Source organism: Neopsephotus bourkii, unplaced genomic scaffold, assembly GCF_033783945.1.
Source record: "Neopsephotus bourkii isolate Nb327-2 ecotype Australia unplaced genomic scaffold, CSIRO-AGI_Nbou_v1 NB_1025, whole genome shotgun sequence".
Taxonomy (NCBI): Eukaryota; Metazoa; Chordata; class Aves; order Psittaciformes; family Psittacidae; genus Neopsephotus; species Neopsephotus bourkii.
Window position 1 is genome coordinate 69,664 of NW_026901514.1, and position 17,764 is coordinate 87,427.

Genomic DNA, 17,764 nt, shown 5'->3' on the forward strand with positions numbered 1-17,764 from the left:
AGGGACAACGCATGGATGCGTCAGCGTGAAGTGCTGCCCCACGGCCGGTCCTGGCGCGGGGGGGGGGGTTATCCCACCCGGAGTTCGATGGGATTGACGCTATCTGCTATCTGCCAGCTCACATCTGGCTCCAAACCAGCTGAACCCAAGCCAATGGGAGGCGAGGAGCAGCATCCCTCCCCTCCGCATCATTCCCTCTGTTAGGGGCTGATTTCCCCGCTGGCACCCAACAACCACAGCAGCAGGAGGAGGAGGAGGAGCAGCATCGCAGCGCTCATGGCCGCGCAGAGCCCCGCGGACACCCTGCGCAGCGAAACCTCCTGCTCCATCTGCCTCGGTTACTTCCAGGACCCGGTCTCCATCCCCTGCGGACACCACTTCTGCCGCGCCTGCATCTCCCGCTGCTGGGAAGGGCTGGAAGCGCCCTTCTGCTGCCCCCAGTGCCGGCACCCGGCTCCGCAGCGCAGCCTCCGGCCCAGCCGCGAACTGGGGAACATCGCGCTCATCGCCCGCAGGATGAGCCTGGGAGGAAGAGGAGGAGGAGGAGGAGGAGGAGGGGGGTGGGAGGCGCTCTGCGAGCAGCACCAGGAGGCCCTGAAGCTCTTCTGCACCGAGGACCTGCAGCCCATCTGCGTGGTGTGCGACCGGGCCCGTGCCCACCGCGGCCACAGCGTGGTCCCCATCGAGGAAGCTGCCGAGAAGTACAAGGTAAAGCCCCACGCACCCAAGGATCCCAGGCCTGGGAGGGGGCTCTGGGGGCTGCCCCGTCGGGGTTTAGTGCAGGGATGCTGGGGGTTTGCAGTGCTCCCAGCAGGTCCCGTCCCCCCCCACACTTGAATCCATTCACCTTTTCCAACAGGAAGGAGGCAAAAAGTCCCTTTTCCAGCCTTGGAACTCTGCTGTTGGCTTGGTTCAGCTGAGCGACCAACACGATAAATACCCAAAACCATGTAATTCGTTTTATCCCCTTTATAAACGTGGTTACATCCATTATTGAGGCCAGTTTTACATATTTACCCCCTTTTTCCCTATTCCTTTAGTTTCAATACAAAGAAATAACTTTTTCCTGTCTCCTCCCCTTGTTTTCCTGTTCCTCACCAGAACCCTCTGCAGTGTCATCATGTTATCACGATGCCATCACGTTAACATCACCATGGCAACGTGAGGGACTCCTCGCTGTGTGTTCCCGAGGGAAATCACCCCCCCTGCACTTATCTCGCTCTCACAGGCCTCGTGTGCTGCTGATGCTGCTTTGCTCTTCCCTTGCAGTGGTCACTTATGGACATTCCTCCTCCTCCTGTTGGCTTTGCTTCGTGCAGAGGAGCCGGTGTTCAGGCAAAGCCTCTCCCATGGGAGGCAAGGGCAGAAGCGATCCCAGTGGGAAAAGCCCCTTCAAGAGCATCTCTTCTTTGTCCCCAGGAAGAAATCCTGAGCTGCCTGCGGGCTCGGAGGGAGGAGAGGGAAAAGTACCTGGAAAGCAGGAATGCCGCAGGAAGGAGGAGCCCGTACCTGGTGGGTGTCCCCATGGGGAGCCTCAGCATGGGTCTCCCCGGTGTTTTGGGGCCAGATCCCATGTATTTGCTATGTATTTGCCCTGGGCTCCTGCCAAGCTCCACTTTATCTGCTGGGGTTTCACATCAGCTGCACCGGGCTGATAACACTGGGGCTGCTCTGGGAGCCAACAGCCCATTGGCTTGTACAGAGACATGGCTGGGAGGGGATTCCCTTATATCCTACAGATCCCCCTCTGGCAGAGCCCATCTCTTGGCTTTGCTGTGGGATAGTCCCACATCCATAGCAGGGCCTTTCGCACCTCACATTGACTGAGCATCACTGAGGACGCGGTCCCCGAGACCAACCTTGAGGCTCTCCTTGGGCCTGGAGGGGTCTTGGTGCAGCTCCATCACCTCCTGCCCCCCCTTTGGAGCCTCTGTGGTTCCTGCGGGGGCTGCGGCAGGGATGGGAAGGGGGAGATGGGAGAACGGCCCCTGGGGGAGCTCGCACCGTGCATGGAGGCGGGGGGGGGGATCAGCCCCTCTGAACCCCGCTTCCCCCCCGGCAGGAGCGGACCCGGAGCGAGGGCAGGAGGATGGCGGCCGAGTTCCAGCAGCTGCAGCGGCTCCTGCGGGAGCAAGAGCGCCTCCTGCTGGCGGAGCTGGCGCAGCTGGACCGCGCCATCGGCCGGGCGCAGGAGGAGGCGGCGGCCGCGGTGGCGGAGGAGATGTCCCGGCTCGACACCGTCCTGTGGGAGATGGAGGGCACGTTCCAGCAGCCCCCGAGCCTCTTCCTGCAGGTGGGGACAGAGCCTCAGGCCCCGTTCGTCCCTATGGGGCATTGCTGGGGGTCACCCCATGGCCATGAGGGCACAAAGGAGACGCAGCACCCACTGTGCCTCTCCCTGTGTCTCCTCGCACCCTTAGGACATCAGAAGACTCTTGGAGAGGTAACGCGGCTCCTCCTCACTCTGCTGAGGGAGCGCTGAGGTCCGGGTTTCAAACCGCATTGGGCTCAGCAGCATCCCTCCGGTGGTGGCCCTGCAAAGAGAAGGGGCTTGACGTGCTCCTGGATAAGGATCCTCAGCCCACCCCATGGCTTCTCCTGCATCGCTTAATGGAAGCAGAGCATCTCAGCCGTGGCCTTTGCTCTTTCCAGCTGTGAGATGATGAAGTTCAAGCCGCCGGCAGAGATCTCCTCCCATCTGGAAAGGAGACTTGAGGACTTTGTGCAGAGGAACGCGCTGGTGAGGGGCACGTTGAGGAGGTGCCAAGGTGCGGAGCAGGGCTGGGAGCTGGGGGGGTGCTTGGGGACAACGGGGTTGTGCTAAAGCAAAACCTGCCTGGTGGCTGCTGTGAGTGAATGCAGGTGGGGTTTGGCACTGGGAGCCTATAGGATGGAGCTGCAGCCACTTTGAGCCCTGTACCTGATGCTGTGGAATCTCTCTCCTCTGCAGACAGCCTGATGTTTAAACTGCAAGAGCCAAGTAAGTCGACGGCAGAGGTGGGTTTGGCTTGTGGGAGAGGTTTCCATGGGATAACAGTGCGGGAGAGGAGGGGTGACAGCATCCCGGTGTATCCAGGGGTGAGGTATACGGTCCTTGTAAAGCCAAATGCCCCCCGGGAGCCAAAGAAAGAAGAGCACTCGCTCTTCCCCTTCCCTCCCCACACATCTCCCACCATCCCCTCCCTGTGCTCCATCCTTCATCCTCGCCCCCTTCTCCTTCCACCCGGGAGCATCCCAAGGGCGGTCCCCCCGCTCCCCATGCCCCCCATGCAGCATCCAGAGCCGGGAGGGATGAACCCACCTCCAGCCCCTCCCTTTGCCCTGCAGCCAACGTCACCCTGGACCCCTCCACGGCTCACCCCAACCTCCGCATCTCCGAGGACCTCAGGGAGGCCCGAGGCCACCTCCGGGCGCAGGACGTGCAGGACACCCCGTGGAGGTTCGACTACGAGCCCTGCGTGCTGGGGCAGCCGGGCTTCACCTCGGGCAGGCACTTCTGGGACGTGGACGTGGGGCAGGGGGGGGTCTGGGCGCTGGGGGTGGCCCGAGCATCCTTGCCCAGGAAGGGACCCCTGAGCCTCACGCCCAAGGAGGGCGTTTGGGCGCTGGAGGCTTTCCACTCGCTCGCGTCCCCCCGCGCCAGCGCGCGCCCCAGCCCGGTCCCCAGCAGGATCCGGGTGGCCCTGGACTACGAAGGGGGCCGGGTGGCGTTCTTCAGCGCTGCCGCCGCCGAGGTTCCCCTCCTGGTTCACACCAGAGCCTCCTTCAACGGGGAGCGGCTCCTGCCCTGGTTCAAGGTGGGGATGGGCGCTCGCCTGCAGGACGTGAGCCAAGCACGGCCCTCGGAGGAGCAGCCCCTGAGCGGGGGGCTCATGGCCCCCCTGGACTGGGTTGGGTTCGGGGTCCCGCTCCGCATCTGCCCTTGAGGTGGGGGTCAAGCCCCAGACCCTCAGAGCGGGGTGGGCTCCTGCTGACGGTGCTCACGGCATCCTCTCTGTGTCCATTGGGAGCTGCGGGATGAGGATGCGGAGATGGGGGCACCGGCAGGACCGGGCACTACGAGGGGATGGAGGCAGCGCGTCCTGAAGGAGCACTCAGGGCTCTGATGCTCTTTTAACGCTTATTTTTGGCCTGAATCGTCCCGTTTAAATCCCTTTGCAAAGAGTTTTCTTCCTGGCACCACTCAAGGCAGACCCAGAGCCTGTTTTCCCAAGGGACGTGGCCTTTCCCAACCGACTGCTTTGCTCTGGGAGCTGATCCCAATCTCTGCCACATTCCTATGCTCGCCCTCAATAAAAGAACCCTTTGGTTTGAACTCTCTGCCTTGCTATGGGTGCATTTCATAGCCTTTGGGACAGCAAAGAGGGGTGCTGGGGGGTGGGGGTGGTGCTCAGCCATTCAACTGGGAGCTAAAGGGAAACAATCCCACCTGGATGAATCCCCTCAAAACTGATGGTTTCTGCTGAGAAAGCCCCAGAGGGGAAGAGGCATCCTCCGGACACACGTTATCCCACCACGCTCCTTAGGAACACAAGCCCTAGATCCCATTGGAACTGCTTGATGGGAGGGAGAGATCCAGGTTTCCCTTCCTCCTCCAGCCCCACTGCTTCCTTCCCAGCTCTTCCATGGTGTCCTTACCCTGGAGATGCGGCCTGCAGCCATCTCCAACTGGTTTTCCAGGTTCCAGAGGTGCTTCTGGGCACAGCCCTGGGCTCCTCATTGAGACGAAAGGAGCAGGGTGGGAGCCAAGTAGACCCAAGCTTCCAGTCCTGATGGGAACAGCTTACTGGGAATGGGGCGTGGACTTCCAACACTGGCCAAGCAATGGGATCCATCCCTTCCGTGGGGGTCTCCACACCTCCCAGTTGCTGCCATGCAGATATATGTCTACTGATGGAGCTGATCAAAGGGTTATAAATGGCTTAGGAACATCCCCTGTGAGCTCGGAGCCAGGATGGGGCTTCTTGGAGGGCACAAAGTGATGGGCACATCCACGGCCTGGGTGCCGACTGCGCCCCATTGAGTCCCAGCCCCTCTTCCAGCACACACAAGGCTCTGCTCACACGGTTTCCTCCCTGTTTTCCCCCTCCATGGTCCCACCAAGAGCTCCCGGAGGCTGGAATGTCTTGGGGGGGATGGATTTGCCTAATTCCCACCACTAAAGGGGGAGAAGGGAGAGGCAGGAAGGGGCAGCCCTGGGGATAGAAAGTGCTTTGATTCCCTCCTAGCACATCCCCACCCCTGCCATGGCACACGGACCGGACTCACAGGCTCAGCGCATCCCTGCTCCAGGTCTATTATCCAGCACTGGGGAGGAACAGGAAGGGAAAGATCCAGCCCCATCAAAGGGAGAAACCCGACAGGTTTGGGCCTTTTAAGTGCACTTTGGAAGAGCTCGGGAGCTGTTCTGGAGGGGGAGAAGGTCTCCGAGAGGAGCAGAACCCTGGAGTGCAGGAAACTGGAGGCTCTGGTGGGTACGGAGGTCCCTGGGCAGTGACACAAGGGCTCAGGGGCAGCTCCTTGCTCTGCAGCATGGATGTGATGCTGAGCGCGGGGACATCAAGGCTTTCACCCCAAGCTGTGGTGGCTTCTTTTGCATCAGGTTTAATGGGAAAGAAACGGTGGGGATTTGGGCTCCTGGATGATGTTTTCCTGCAGGAAAGGCTTTTCCCCTCCTGTTGCTGCTTCGTTTGCACCTCCAAAGGGGAGCCCTGGTGCTGCAGGTCCCCAAAAGGCTCTTTTCTTCTTGCTTTCCCAGCTGGAAGACCTGAAGAATGAGATCGAGAAGAGGCAGGCCAAAAATGCCACCAAATTCCCAGAGAATTCCCAGCTGGACACTGAGGCACAAGGGCGAGAAGAGAAGAACCAGCAACCAGTGAGGGAATCATTGCATGTACAGGGGTTTATGGGGAGGGGAAACCCCCCTGGCTGGGACTCCCCAGTCCCACTTTGCTTCTATTCCCTCTGTAGATCCCAAGGGGATGGAGGGAGGGGGGTTCGCAGCCTGGTACGATGGGAATGGTTTGGAGAAGGAGCAGTGAGGGCTGGTGGCTCCCTATGGGGTGGGGAGAGGAATGTGATGGTGCAAGGAGCATCACCTGCAATGGGCAGCCCAGAGCATCAGGCCCAGGGGCTGAAGCCTGTGGCCATGTTCCTTCAAGGCATCTTGTGATGTAAGAAGAGTCCACACTGAGCTTCCTTTTCCCTTTCTCCTTCCCCCAGGACATAAGGAGCACCGTCAGCAGGTACGGGGCCTCTCCAAAAGGCTGTTCCATGAGGTTTCCCAAGAGCCATGGGGGAGCAATGCCCATGGTGGCTGCTTCAGGGGGTCTGGAAAGGGGTTTGGGTACCACCACCACTGTGTGCTCACCATCCCCTTCCTGGTGGCACCGGATTGGCCCGGTGATGGGGATTCCAAAGGCGAGGTTTTCCTCTTCCCTAGGTGTGGAAAGGTGACTTTCCAGCTCCCGGCAGGTGCTTGTCCGGAGTCAGAGGAGAGATCCTGCCACTTCTCCTGGAGGAACGGAGCGCTGAAGGAGACCCTGAGGAAGCTGCAAGGTACGGAAGGGCTTGAGGAGGGGGAGCTGCTTGACCCGTATTGGGAGAGCTTGAGGAGCTGCCCATAGAACACCCTGGGTATGCTTGGGAATGGAGATGCTGCAGTGAGGAGACGGGGAACAAAGGGGGTTCCTGGCCAGAAGGTTGGTACCCACATTTATCACTGTCAATTGTCCATGCTCTGCCCTGATTCCTGACGGATGCTCCTGCTGGAGCTCCCCAGTCCGGCCTATTCCAACCCCAGAAAGGGCTGAGCATGAGGACACAGGAGCAGCCGTAGCTGTGGGGTGAAGGTGGAACCCGAAGTGCCCAAAAGAGAGGCTGAAGGAGGGGTATGGAAATCAGGACAACCCAACGGGTTTGCCCAGCCCTGCAGCTGGAAGAACCCCCCCTCCAGGGCAGAGCCAACTGGTTCCATGGGCATGGAAACTGGTTCAGCGCCAGCTCTTAGCTCTTCTTGTTGTTTAAGCTCAGCTGAACCAGTCTGGTCTTGCCCTGTGGTTGTGCAGGAGGCATCCCACATCCCACATCCACATCCCACATCCAAATCCTGCATCCCGCATCCCACATCCCAGATCCACATCCCACATCCCGCATCCCGCATCCCGCATCCCGCATCCCGCATCCTGCATCCCGCATCCCGCATCCCGCATCCCACATCCCGCATCCCACATCCCGCATCCTGCATCCCGCATCCTGCATCCCGCATCCTGCATCCTGCATCCCGCATCCCGCATCCCACATCCCGCATCCCACATCCCACATCCACATCCTGCATCCCACATCCCACACCCCTTCCCTTCCTTCTTTCCTCTCCCAGCGTAGCCTGAAGTCCGCAGGAGCCTGGTGCCATTGCTGTGTGCATTTCCTTTGGGGATTCGGGGGTTAAAGACAGCTTTTCTGCTTCACGGACAGCACCTTTCCCTGCCTTGGGATGCTTCTGTTTGGGATGCTTCCGCTTGGGATGCTTCTGTTTGGGATGCTTCCGCTTGGGATGCTTCTGTTTGGGATGCTTCCGCTTGGGATGCTTCCATTTGGGATGCTTCCATTTAGGATGCTTCCGCTTGGGATGCTTCCATCTGGGATGCTTCCATTTAGGATGCTTCCGCTTGGGATGCTTCTATTTGGGATGCTTCCATCTGGGATGCTTCCATTCGGGATGCTTCTTCCCCTCGGATACCGTCCCTGGTCCTGCTGCCCCCTCCTCTCTCCCCCCACCCCCGGCAGGGCTCAACCCTCTTTCTCCCCCCGATCCCGCCCCCGCAGCCGCCGTGACGCTGGACCCGGCCACGGCGCATCCCGACCTCATCCTGTCGGAGGACGGCAAGAGCGTGCGGGGCGGCGCGGGCCGCCGGGCCCTGCCGGACAACCCGGAGCGCTTTGACTACTGGCCCTTCGTGCTGGGCTGCCAGGGCTTCGCGGCCGGGCGGCACTGCTGGGACGTGGAGGTGGGCGACAGCGGGGACTGGGCGCTGGGGGTGGCCCGGGACTCGATCCAGCGCAAGGGGCACCTCAGCCTCTGCCCGCAGGGGGGGATCTGGGGCCTGGAGAAGTGGGGGGGGCAGGTGCGGGCCCTCACTGCCCGCAGGGTGACGCTGCTGCCGCAGCGCTGGGCTCCGCGCAGGGTCAGCGTCCACCTGGATTACGGCGGCGGGACCGTGGCGTTCTTCGATGCCGACGAAGGGGGGCTCATGTTCATCTTCTCCCGCGCGGCCTTCACAGGGGAGAGGGTCCGGCCCTGGCTCTGGGTGGTGGGAGCCCGGTCCCAGCTCAGGCTGTGTCCGTGAGACACGGGGGGGGCATCCCCTAACCCCAGCCAGGAGCAGCATCCCCTAAACCAGGAGAGCATCCCTTAACCCTAACCCAGAGGAGCATCCCCTAAACCAGGGGAGCATCCCTTAACCCTAACCCAGAGCAGCATCCCCTGACCCAGAGCAGCATCCCCTAACCCAGAGCAGCATCCCCTAACCCAGAGCAGCATCCCCTAACCCAGAGCAGCATCCTCTAACCCCAACTCAGAGCAGCATCCCCTAACCCTATCCCAACCCCAAACCATTTCCTGTCCTCTCCTCCAACACATTTGATACTAACGATGGACATCATCAGTAATAAAATGCACCTGATTTTCCCCTCGTCTTTCCCTCTTGTCAGGACTGCAGCAGGCAGAGAGGGGCCCAGTGCATGGGGTGTCCTTATGTACCTGCAGAGGGCTTGTCGGCCTTTCTGGGTGCAGGCACAGCCAACTCACAGGCCTTGTGCAAGGAAAGACCACAAATGGGATCTAGTTAACCACCCCCCCCTCAAGAACCTGACATCCAGAAGCAGCAAATAACCAGGCAGAGAAGAACTTGACAGCATCTAAATCCTTTTACTTCATCTAAAAGCATAAGAGGGAGAAGCAGCCAGGCTGGTGTGAGATGCTGGGGCTCCGTTTGATGCCCTGACTCGGGGGTGACCCATGGGGATGCTCATCCCTTTGCCATCATGGGCGATGGAAACAGAGGCTAGAAAGGGCAATTTAAGACCTCCAGAGAGCTGGAAATGGGGATACTGGGGACAGGAAGCTTGTGTTTGGGTGGGAAGGGGGAGCCTCATGGACACAATGTGATGTGGGCCCCTTCGCCCCACACCAGGAACCAGGGGTGGACGCTCTCCCCTTTGAAGGAGGCTGCTGGGAAGGTGAAGATCAGGGATCTCTTATCAGCATCAAAAAACGCCACCTGACCCCGGTCATAGTCCAGGGAGACCTGGACCCTGGTGGGGACCTGGAGCTGGTACAGTGGGATGCGCTCGAGGGAGGTGAGAGCCCAGAACTGCCCCTCGCAGAGCCCCATGGACCACAGCTCCATCCCGGGGCCCTCAGCTCCCTCCTCCCTCCTCCCGAGGGGCCGTGTGGCCACCCCGACAGCCCAGGAGCCTCTGGGGGCCACCTCCACCTCCCAGCAGCATCTCCCCACAGTGATGCCCTCACTGCCCAGGACACAGGGGTCGGTGCCCAAGCCCTCAGTGCATGGGTCCTGGTGGGCATCATTGTCCCACCTCACGCTGCTCCCATCGGCCGACACCACGAGCTGGGGATGAGCTGTGGATGGGTCCAGGGTCACCTTCACTGTGAAGGGCAGAGGCAGAGCATCAGAGGAAACCAAGCAGTGTTCCATGGCCCCAGGGAGCACGTAGCACCATCAGTGGAGGTGCTGGTTGCTTTCCCCATCCCACAGGGCTCAGGAGCAGCTTCCCAAGGGATGAAGAAGCAGGAGGGCAAATGAGTAGGAGACCCCCAGCCTTCAGGGTGTTTTGTGCCAGAAGTGTGCATTTGGTCCCTGACCACCCCTATGTGATGGGCAGAGCCAGTCCTCATGCAGCTCCATTGAGAGAACAGCGCCTTACGGTGAGGACTGCCTGACTCCTTAGGGGTTTTTCCTCCCTTCCCGTTCATCGCTTGGTCCAGACACAGATGAACCCATCCCAGGTTGGGCTCAGCCTTCCCTTGGCCCTTCCCACTCCCTCACCTCCAGGAGATGGGCACTTACTCTTTTCTGGCAGCTCGAACATCAGGATGTCTATAGAGGGGGGAAGAGGGGACGTGAGCTGGTGTTAACACGAAGACAGGGTTGTTGTGATGCTCAGAGCACACACGCACCTTGGAAGCTCCTGAGGGTCTCCTCCAGAGCACTGTTTCTGTCCCTGAAATGGTTGATTCTCTCCTCCAGCTCCGCAAGCAGCAGGGGGGGCTGCTGGAAGCTCTCCATTTCAAGCCTAGGAAGCAGGATGGGACAAAGAGGGGAAGGATTCATCTCCCCAAAGAGAGACCAAGAAGGCTTTGATAAACCTGGTGCATGGGCAACCACGGGTAGAGCTCAGGGTCCACACTCAGGGATCTGCCCACAGAGCCTCTGGGCTTGCCAAGCACACAAGGTCTAAATCCCTCCCAAATAGGTGCTTGGGGAGCCCCATACCTGCTCAAGGTGCCTCTGATGTCCTGGAAGGGAGAGAGGGAAGAGGGGGCTCGGTGAATGGCTCTTAGTAGGGAAACATCTCCTGAAGCAGGCACAGCTTGGGCTCGGCTGCATCATGGGGCCCGGATGGTGGTACCCAGAGAGTGGTCCCCTGGCTCCTCACCTGCAGGAATTGGTTTGCCGGCTGCTGGCTCTTCTCCTCCATCTCCTGGATGAAGGAATCCAGGCGGGAGATCTCCTTTGTCAGGCTGGTGACGTTTTCTTCCTGCAGCTTCTCGATGTCCCGCTCCAGGTCCCCCAGCTGAGCCAGCAGATGCTGGGCATGGTCCTCCAGGAAGAGCCGCAGCCCTTCCAGCTTGGATAGGACCCTCTGGCGCTCGGCTGTGGTCTTCTCCTGCGAGGAGGGGATAAAAGAAGGAAAAGGGAAGGGGATTCTATCCATCCATCCATCAGTCCATCCACCCACCCATCCGTCCATCCATCCCAAGTACCTTTTATACAGATCTCTTGATCTGCATGCAGCAGTTGAGTACCTGGCAGATCTCCAGGCTCTGCCCATTATGCATCATTTGGTTTGGAACCTGGAGCAGGACCCCAGCCCCAGCAGGACCATCTCCCATCTAAAGCCAGAGCCTGACATCCAGACCGCCCTTACCAAGTATTCCCAGTTCCTCCTCATCTCAGCCTCTCGCAGCCCCAGGAGTTTGTCTCTCTCTTCCTTCAGGGCTTGCAGACGGGCCTGGATTTGTCCCTAGGGAAGGAAAAAGGTCTCTGGAGACTGGGCTGCCCAAGAAGGGGATTGTGCTGTGGTCAGCTCCAGAGACTTGAACTTCACAGAAGAGAGGTGGAGACCTCAGCCCTCCATCCCCGGGGCACCGGATGAGAACTGAGAGAGCAGAAGCACTGGTGCATGCCCTGCGCTGTCATTCTGAAACAGGCTCTGTGGGAAGCATGGAGGGGGTTCTGCCCGCATAGCACAGCCCTGGGTGAGGGCAGGATGCTCCACAGCCTGATGGTGACCCGAGGGTGCCGGTGGGAGGGAAAAGCCCCATTGTACCTTGTATCCCTGGAGAGCGTCCTGCGCGGGGAGCATCCTGTGGGAGCGGTGCGCGCGGGACTCCCTGCAGATCACGCACACGAAGGCTCCATCCTCCTCGCAGAAGAGCTTGAGCGGCTCCTGGTGCCTCTCGCACCGCTCCCCTTGCCCCGGGTCCCCCCCGGCCGCCTGCGCGCTCAGCCTCCGCGCCGCCTCCAGCACCCGCGCCAGCTCCCGGCTGGGATGCAGCGTCCGCTCCGGGGCCGCCTCCCGGCACCGCGGGCAGGGGAAAGGCGCCGTGGCCCATTCCCAACAGCGGGAGATGCAGGCGCGGCAGAAGTTGTGCCCGCAGTGGATGGAGACCGGGTCGCGGAAGTACTCGAGGCAGATGGGGCAGGAGGCTTCGCGGGGCAGCGCCGTGGAGGGGCTCGGGGCAGACATCGGGTCCCCCCCTCGATGCAGCGGCTGCTTTCGTTTGCCTTCGAGCAAGGGAAAGGCGTTTCCCTTCCGCCCCCCCCCACCCCACCCCCGGGGGGGGGGGGGCAGAGCCAGAGCAGAGCCCGGCTGGGATGGGGGGGGAAGCATCCCTCGAGCGATGCCTGCTCCCCATGGTCTGCATGGGCTTCCCGGTACCCAGAGCCCTGTCTGAGGGGCAGACCCACATCCTGGAAAAGGGCCGGGCTTGGGAGCAAAGAGGATGTGGGGAAGGGGCTCGGTGTGGTAAAGGTGACAAAGAGCAATGGAAAAGATGGGGAAGAGCATCCATGGGAAAGGTGTGCTGCTGCAGCAGGAAGAGGAGCAGGGGACAGAGCAGCATCCTCAGTGCAAAGGCCAGAGGCAACATGGGGAGGATCAACCCCAACACCAGCCCCTCTGCACCTTCCATTATCTACACCAACCCTTAGCTCCAGGTTAAGCAATAAGAGAAGCCTCGAGCATGATGCTGAGCCCCAGGTTTCAGTGTGAGTGCTCACGCACACAACTAGCAGTGGATGTTCCCAGATGTGTCACTTCATCACCCAGCCTCAGCACCGTGCAAAGGAGCCCTGTCTCGTTGCTACAGCTCTGCAGGGGAGCCAGGATGCACAGAAGGCACCTTCACATTAACCTTGCTAAGAGGGTGCGTGATCAGCGACTCAAACAGCAGCATCCTGCCCAAAAGGAGAACTGAAAGCAGCAGTAAGGGGTTATAGCTGCACGTACACACGCAGGAAGGAGGTGCTGGCAGTGGCAAGGAGTGAAGGGTGGGATGACAACCCAGGAAATTGTGTTTGTTCTCCATTGAACCTCTTCCCCCCCCCCAAGGGAAAGGGGGGGTCTCCCTTCATTCCCCATCCCAAAGACCCATTGCCCCTCAGCACCGCAGCTGCTCCTCTGCTCTCATTCACCTCCCTTGGGGGCAGAGGCACTGCTGGGGCAGGAAGTGAAACCTGTCCCATCCTCCCCCCCACCGAGCCCATGGCTGCAGCCAGCCCTGCGCAGAGCTTCCACCATGAAGCCTCCTGCTCCATCTGCAGGGACCTCTTCCAGGACCCCGTCTCCATCCACTGCGGACACAGCTTCTGCCGGGGCTGCATCACCCGATGCTGGGAGCGATCCGACGGGAGCTTCTCCTGCCCTCGGTGCCGGGAGACGGCGCCGCAGAGGAACCTGAGACCCAACCGGGAGCTGGCGACGCTGATCACGGTGGCGCGGAGGCTGAGCCTGCAGGCGGGCAGAGCCGGGCTCCGGCTGTGCCCCGAGCACCGGGAGGCCCTGAAGCTCTTCTGCGAGGAGGAGCAGAGCCCCATCTGCCTCGTGTGCAGGGAGGCCCAGGAGCACCGCGGCCACAGCGTGGTGCCCATCGAGGAGGCTGCCGAGGAGCACAAGGTGGGGAGCGCCCGTGCGTGGCAGGGGCAGGAGAAGGGGGCCGAGGTCAAGGGAGATGCCCCATGGGTTGATCTGCTTGAGGAGGGGTTGATCTGCTTGAGGAGGGGTTGATCTGCTTGAGGAGGGGTTGATCTGCTTGAGGAGGTGTTGATCTGCTTGAGGATCACCCCTTGCAGCAATAGGACACGGGGTGATGGGTTTAAACTTAATCAAGGGAGGATCAGGTTGGAGATAAGGAAGTTCTTCACTCTGAGTGTGGTGGGACACTGGAATGGGTTGAATGGAGAAGGTCTGGATGAACCATCCCTGGCAATGGTCGAGGATGGGCTGGACTGGACTGGGCTTGGAGCAACCTGCTCTAGTGGAAGGCCCATGGCAGGGGGTTGGAGCTGGGTGATCTTAAGGTGTCTTCAACCTAAACCAGGCCATGATTCGATGTTATTAAGCAGGGAAGAGCCTGAGTTTGTAAGAGGATGAGGTGGGATGGGGGCCGAGGGATGGAGCAGCTACAGGGAGGAAATGCACCACCAAGGTTTCTTCTCCATTCAGGAGAAACTCCAGGCTCACGTGCAGGTCCTGAAGGGCAGGAGAGAAAAGCTGCTGGGACTGAAAAAGGCCGAGGAAGGGAAAAGCCTGGACCTCCTCGTAAGTGTCTGTCCCTTCCCTTCTGGTTGTCCCTGTGGCCATGGTGACGGATGTGGAGAGAGCAGATGTGCCACGGCCCAGGAACGTCCTCTTCATTGGTCAGTGGCAGCAGCCTGGCCCATTCTCCCCACATCCCTGCTCCATGCAGGCTGGGAGCACGGGTTGGGTTTTCCCAAGTTATTGTGCATCCTCTTCCTCGGTTTCCTCACATGTGGAGCGCGTTCCCACATTCCCCCTCCTAATTCCTGCAGGGAATGGGAATCCCCCTATGGGCTCCCCTTTGCCTCGGTTTCCCTTTCCCCAGCTGTTTATGTGTCTCTTCTTTCGTTGCTCAAAGCATTCAAGGCCCATGGGAAATGGAAGTCTTGGCAGTTTCTGGGAAAGGGAAGCCGGAAAGAAGCCTGGAGAAGGCAAACAGAAGCGTTTCCGTGATGCCCGCGCCCTGGAGCGGGCTCCAGGCTCCAAGTCCCCCACAGCCCCTCTCCACTGGGGTTCCCCTGCCCCATCCCTGTGCGTGTTCCCCGCAGGAGCAAGTGGAAGCGGCGCGGCAGGAGGTTGTGTCCCAGGCCAAGGAGCTGCAGCGGCTCGTGGCGGCCCAGGAGCGCCTCCTCCTGGAGCGCCTGGCCCGGCTGGACCAGGGCATCGTGAGGAAGCAGGAGGAGAGCATCGGGAGGCTCCTGGGGGAGGCGGCCTCCATCAGCGAGCAGATCCGGGAGCTGGAGGAGAAGAGCCAGCAGCCGCCGTGCGAGCTCCTGCGGGTGAGGAGGGGCTGAGCCCCATCGGTGCCCTTGTGCCGCTGCTCAGAGCAGCCTAAATGCTCCTTTAAGGCCCCATCTTTCCAAGCTCTCTTGGGAATGGATTTCCTCCCATGTTCACAGCACGGCCCAGATGCCCCCGTGAGCGTTTCACATCCCTGCTTAGATCCCTGTCTGCCTCAATGGGGACGGGCTCATCCGCATCGGCTGTACATGCACACATCCAAAGCGTTGTCTGGGCTCCTTCATACGCAGTGGAGGAACAGGAGGCACTCACTTCACTCTCAGGCCATCATGAAACCCCCTGAGCCCACCTCCAGGCTCTGTTTAGTGGCTAAAACCTCATTAAATGGTGCTGCCGCGGCCTCACCTCACCCCCAGCAGGTCTGCAGGTGCTGTAGGGCTCATTTTAAACCCACCATTTAGACAGAGCAGAGCCTTGAGGTCACCCCAGAGCCCTGTGGTAGCTGCTTGAAGCCAGGCTTTGCTCTGACCTAATGCTCCTTCTCTCATCCTTCCCTTGCAGGACATCAGCAACACCTTGAGCAGGTTTGTGGCTCCTTTCTGGTGATGTTAATGTCCTTTCCCTCTGCGGTGGTGACACTGATGGGCTCCAGAACCCCAACAACGGTGACCCCTGTGTGCTAGGGACCATATAGACATGCAGGAGACAACTAGGACCCTGCAAAAGGTGCTGAAGATCAGGGGAAGGTATCAGGTGGGATGACAGCACCTCCAGCTCAGCTGCAGCAGAGCTACCTGCCCCTGCAGGGCTGAGTTATCCCTCCCTGCCCTTGTGAGGCCGCCAAACCCATCGGTGTTTAAACCCTAAGGACCTAGGACCAAGCCTTCATTCTAGCCCTTATAGCTTTAAAGGACCCCCCAGGTGACAGCGAGTCACCATGGCCATCATGAGCAAAGGGATGTTCTCAGGAAGGTTTTCCTGCTCTCCAGGCTGGAGAAGGACGGAGCCCAGGAGCCAGCAGAGGCATCGCCTGAGCTGGGGCAGAAACCCAGCGCTCCCCCTCTGGAAAGCGTTGCCCTCAGAGAGATGCTGATGAAATGTAAAGGTACAGAGAGGATGGGGAGGCAGGGGATGGTCTGTCTGAAGGAGGACATCTCGGCTACATAGAAGTGCCATGGAGGGATGCTTCCAACAGGCTCTGCAGAGCTGTGGCTGTGCCAGCACAGCAAGAGGCACTTACCGGGGTGGGAGAGGGCAGTTTTGCCTCTGGCAGAGCTTGGGGGTGCAGTAAGTGTTGGGATGCTCATGCAGGGTCGCCATTGCCTTTGGAAATCACCTCTCAAAGGTGAGCATTGCAAATAGTTCCATGTGGGAGCATCAAAAAGGGGGAGCAACGGGAGACCCCCCCAAAGCCTTACAAAAACAATGCAGCTTTCCCACTCTTCCCATCTTACTTATGGGCATGAACCCCCTCCTGCACTGCTCCAGCAAGCAGGAACCGGAGGCTGAAGCATCCCAAGGGCCAGGGTGAGGGGGGGAAGATGGGGCCTCCCCCGGGGCTGTAGCCGGAGCCGCGGCGGTGATGGTGCTGCTGCTGCTGCCTCCATCCGCAGTTACCCTGAGGCTGGACCCGGACACGGCGCATCCGCGGCTGGCGCTGTGCGAGGAGCGCAGGAGCGTGAGGTGGGGGGGCACCCGCCAGCCGCTCCCCGACAACCCCGAGCGCTTCGACTCCTCCCGCTGCGTCCTGGCCCGCGGAGGCTTCACTGCCGGGAGGCACTACTGGGAGGTGGCGCTGGGGCAGGGGCAGGTCTGGGCCCTCGGCGTGGCCAAGGAGTCGGTGCGGAGGAAGGGGCGGATCATCATCACCCCCACGGAGGGGATCTGGGCCGTGGGGCAGTGCGGGAGCAAGTCCCAGGCTCTCACATCCCCCCCCATCCCCATCGCCCTGCCCGCGGCCCCCGCCGTGATCGGGGTGTACCTGGACTACGAGGAGGGGAGGGTGGCGTTCTTTGACCCCCGGCAGGAGGTGCCCATCTTCAGCCACCCCCCGACGGCCTTTGCAGGGGAGAAAATCCTCCCCCTGCTCTGCCTGGGCAGGGGCTGCCAGTTCACGCTGTCCCCATGACCCCCCATGGGACAGCATCGCCTGAGTGCAGCTCGCTGGGGTCTGGGACGGATATGGGGAGCGTGGAGGATGGAAAAGCCTCGTTTCTCCATCATTTATGTCGACAAGAAGCATCGGCTGGCCCGGGGGGGATGCTCTGCTCCCCAGAACAACCCGTCCTGCCCTGCTGGTGCATCCGTGCCCATAAACCCCCTCCAAAACCTCTCTGTTGGAGGACAGGGATCAAGCTGAGCCACACACGCACCTCTCCAATGTAATCCAAGGGGGAGGTAGGCAAGGTCTGATCTGATAGAAGGGTACTTTACATCACCAGCAGTACCTGCGTCCCTGGTGAGGGCTCATGTTGGCATGGAGAAATAAACCCTTCCCCAGCAGAGCTGCCTTTAACCTCTCATTGGGCAGCAGCCCCGGGATGAGCTGTTGGTGGGTGAATATTTGGGGCTGTAAGGAGGAACCAAGGGGGATGGAGGGTGCTCATGGGAGCATTTCCCAATGGATTGAGTCATAATGAGGAGCCAAAGGGCATTCTGGAAGCTTGGCTGTAAGGAGCAGCAGATGCATGCAAACGGTGCATGCAAACCCCTCTGGAAGCTGCTGCACGGCCACAAGCGCTGTGTTTGCATGGACGGAGCAGCTCTGCTCGTCCCTTTGCATATGCAGGAGGATTCACAGCGGGAGCCGCAGAGCCGGAGCTTCTCGTCCTGCAACAGCGAGGTGGGGTGCCCCAGGGATGAGCAGCTCCAAACTGGTTCCCAGTAACAAGCTGGGTGATCCTTGCTGGCTTCCCATCCAACCCCACTGGGGTACGGGGAAATCTGATCACTGAGTGGCTGCGAAATGCCCCCATTCCTT

The 17,764-nt window shown here is 60.4% G+C and overlaps 5 protein-coding genes across 5 annotated transcripts in view; 4 read left to right on the forward strand and 1 right to left on the reverse strand.

Annotated features, from left to right (window-relative positions):
- Positions 1 to 276: 276 nt before the first annotated feature.
- Positions 277 to 3,944, forward strand: LOC133216007 (E3 ubiquitin-protein ligase TRIM7-like). The gene is made up of 7 exons (XM_061360419.1): positions 277 to 708; positions 1,420 to 1,512; positions 2,063 to 2,293; positions 2,421 to 2,443; positions 2,653 to 2,768; positions 2,951 to 2,980; positions 3,328 to 3,944. The coding sequence occupies exons 1-7, from the start codon at positions 277 to 279 to the stop codon at positions 3,924 to 3,926; spliced, it is 1,524 nt and encodes a 507-aa protein (XP_061216403.1). The 3' UTR covers positions 3,927 to 3,944.
- Positions 3,945 to 5,641: 1,697 nt separating this feature from the next.
- On the forward strand, positions 5,642 to 8,351 carry LOC133216019 (E3 ubiquitin-protein ligase TRIM39-like). The gene is made up of 4 exons (XM_061360429.1): positions 5,642 to 5,875; positions 6,223 to 6,245; positions 6,443 to 6,558; positions 7,825 to 8,351. Exons 1-4 carry the CDS (start codon positions 5,642 to 5,644, stop codon positions 8,343 to 8,345), a joined length of 894 nt encoding a protein of 297 aa, XP_061216413.1. The 3' UTR covers positions 8,346 to 8,351.
- A 665-nt stretch (positions 8,352 to 9,016) lies between these two features.
- Positions 9,017 to 11,991, reverse strand: LOC133215988 (zinc finger protein RFP-like). Its single transcript, XM_061360386.1, has 6 exons — positions 11,572 to 11,991; positions 11,170 to 11,265; positions 10,678 to 10,908; positions 10,515 to 10,537; positions 10,199 to 10,314; positions 9,017 to 9,667 (listed from the first exon to the last, which is right to left on the reverse strand). Exons 1-6 carry the CDS (start codon positions 11,989 to 11,991, stop codon positions 9,150 to 9,152), a joined length of 1,404 nt encoding a protein of 467 aa, XP_061216370.1. The 3' UTR covers positions 9,017 to 9,149.
- POLR1H (RNA polymerase I subunit H) overlaps positions 11,971 to 17,764 on the forward strand; it is an 87,047-nt gene continuing 81,253 nt past the window's right edge. Inside the window, exon 1 of the mRNA XM_061360414.1 lies at positions 11,971 to 11,976. The gene's annotated coding sequence lies outside the window, so the exon portion shown is untranslated. The remainder of the gene's footprint in view (positions 11,977 to 17,764) is intronic.
- Positions 12,896 to 16,912, forward strand: LOC133216010 (E3 ubiquitin-protein ligase TRIM39-like). The gene is made up of 6 exons (XM_061360422.1): positions 12,896 to 13,419; positions 13,969 to 14,064; positions 14,592 to 14,822; positions 15,346 to 15,368; positions 15,774 to 15,889; positions 16,398 to 16,912. Exons 1-6 carry the CDS (start codon positions 13,009 to 13,011, stop codon positions 16,910 to 16,912), a joined length of 1,392 nt encoding a protein of 463 aa, XP_061216406.1. The 5' UTR covers positions 12,896 to 13,008.

Excerpts from the sequence above, each read along its gene's own strand:
- LOC133216007 (XM_061360419.1), top strand. The coding sequence starts at position 277 with ATGGCCGCGCAGAGCCCCGCGGACACCCTGCGCAGCGAAACCTCCTGC. Across the intron at positions 709-1,419 it reads AAGCTGCCGAGAAGTACAAG|GAAGAAATCCTGAGCTGCCT; the intron begins GTAAAGCCCCAC and ends CTTTGTCCCCAG. Across the intron at positions 1,513-2,062 it reads GAAGGAGGAGCCCGTACCTG|GAGCGGACCCGGAGCGAGGG; the intron begins GTGGGTGTCCCC and ends CCCCCCCGGCAG.
- LOC133216019 (XM_061360429.1), top strand. The coding sequence starts at position 5,642 with ATGATGTTTTCCTGCAGGAAAGGCTTTTCCCCTCCTGTTGCTGCTTCG. Across the intron at positions 6,246-6,442 it reads ATAAGGAGCACCGTCAGCAG|GTGTGGAAAGGTGACTTTCC; the intron begins GTACGGGGCCTC and ends CCTCTTCCCTAG. Across the intron at positions 6,559-7,824 it reads GACCCTGAGGAAGCTGCAAG|CCGCCGTGACGCTGGACCCG; the intron begins GTACGGAAGGGC and ends CCGCCCCCGCAG.
- LOC133215988 (XM_061360386.1), bottom strand. The coding sequence starts at position 11,991 with ATGTCTGCCCCGAGCCCCTCCACGGCGCTGCCCCGCGAAGCCTCCTGC. Across the intron at positions 10,909-11,169 it reads GGAGGAACTGGGAATACTTG|GAGAAGACCACAGCCGAGCG; the intron begins GTAAGGGCGGTC and ends CCCTCCTCGCAG. Across the intron at positions 10,538-10,677 it reads CGGCAAACCAATTCCTGCAG|GACATCAGAGGCACCTTGAG; the intron begins GTGAGGAGCCAG and ends TCTCCCTTCCAG.
- LOC133216010 (XM_061360422.1), top strand. The coding sequence starts at position 13,009 with ATGGCTGCAGCCAGCCCTGCGCAGAGCTTCCACCATGAAGCCTCCTGC. Across the intron at positions 13,420-13,968 it reads AGGCTGCCGAGGAGCACAAG|GAGAAACTCCAGGCTCACGT; the intron begins GTGGGGAGCGCC and ends TTCTCCATTCAG. Across the intron at positions 15,369-15,773 it reads ATCAGCAACACCTTGAGCAG|GCTGGAGAAGGACGGAGCCC; the intron begins GTTTGTGGCTCC and ends CCTGCTCTCCAG.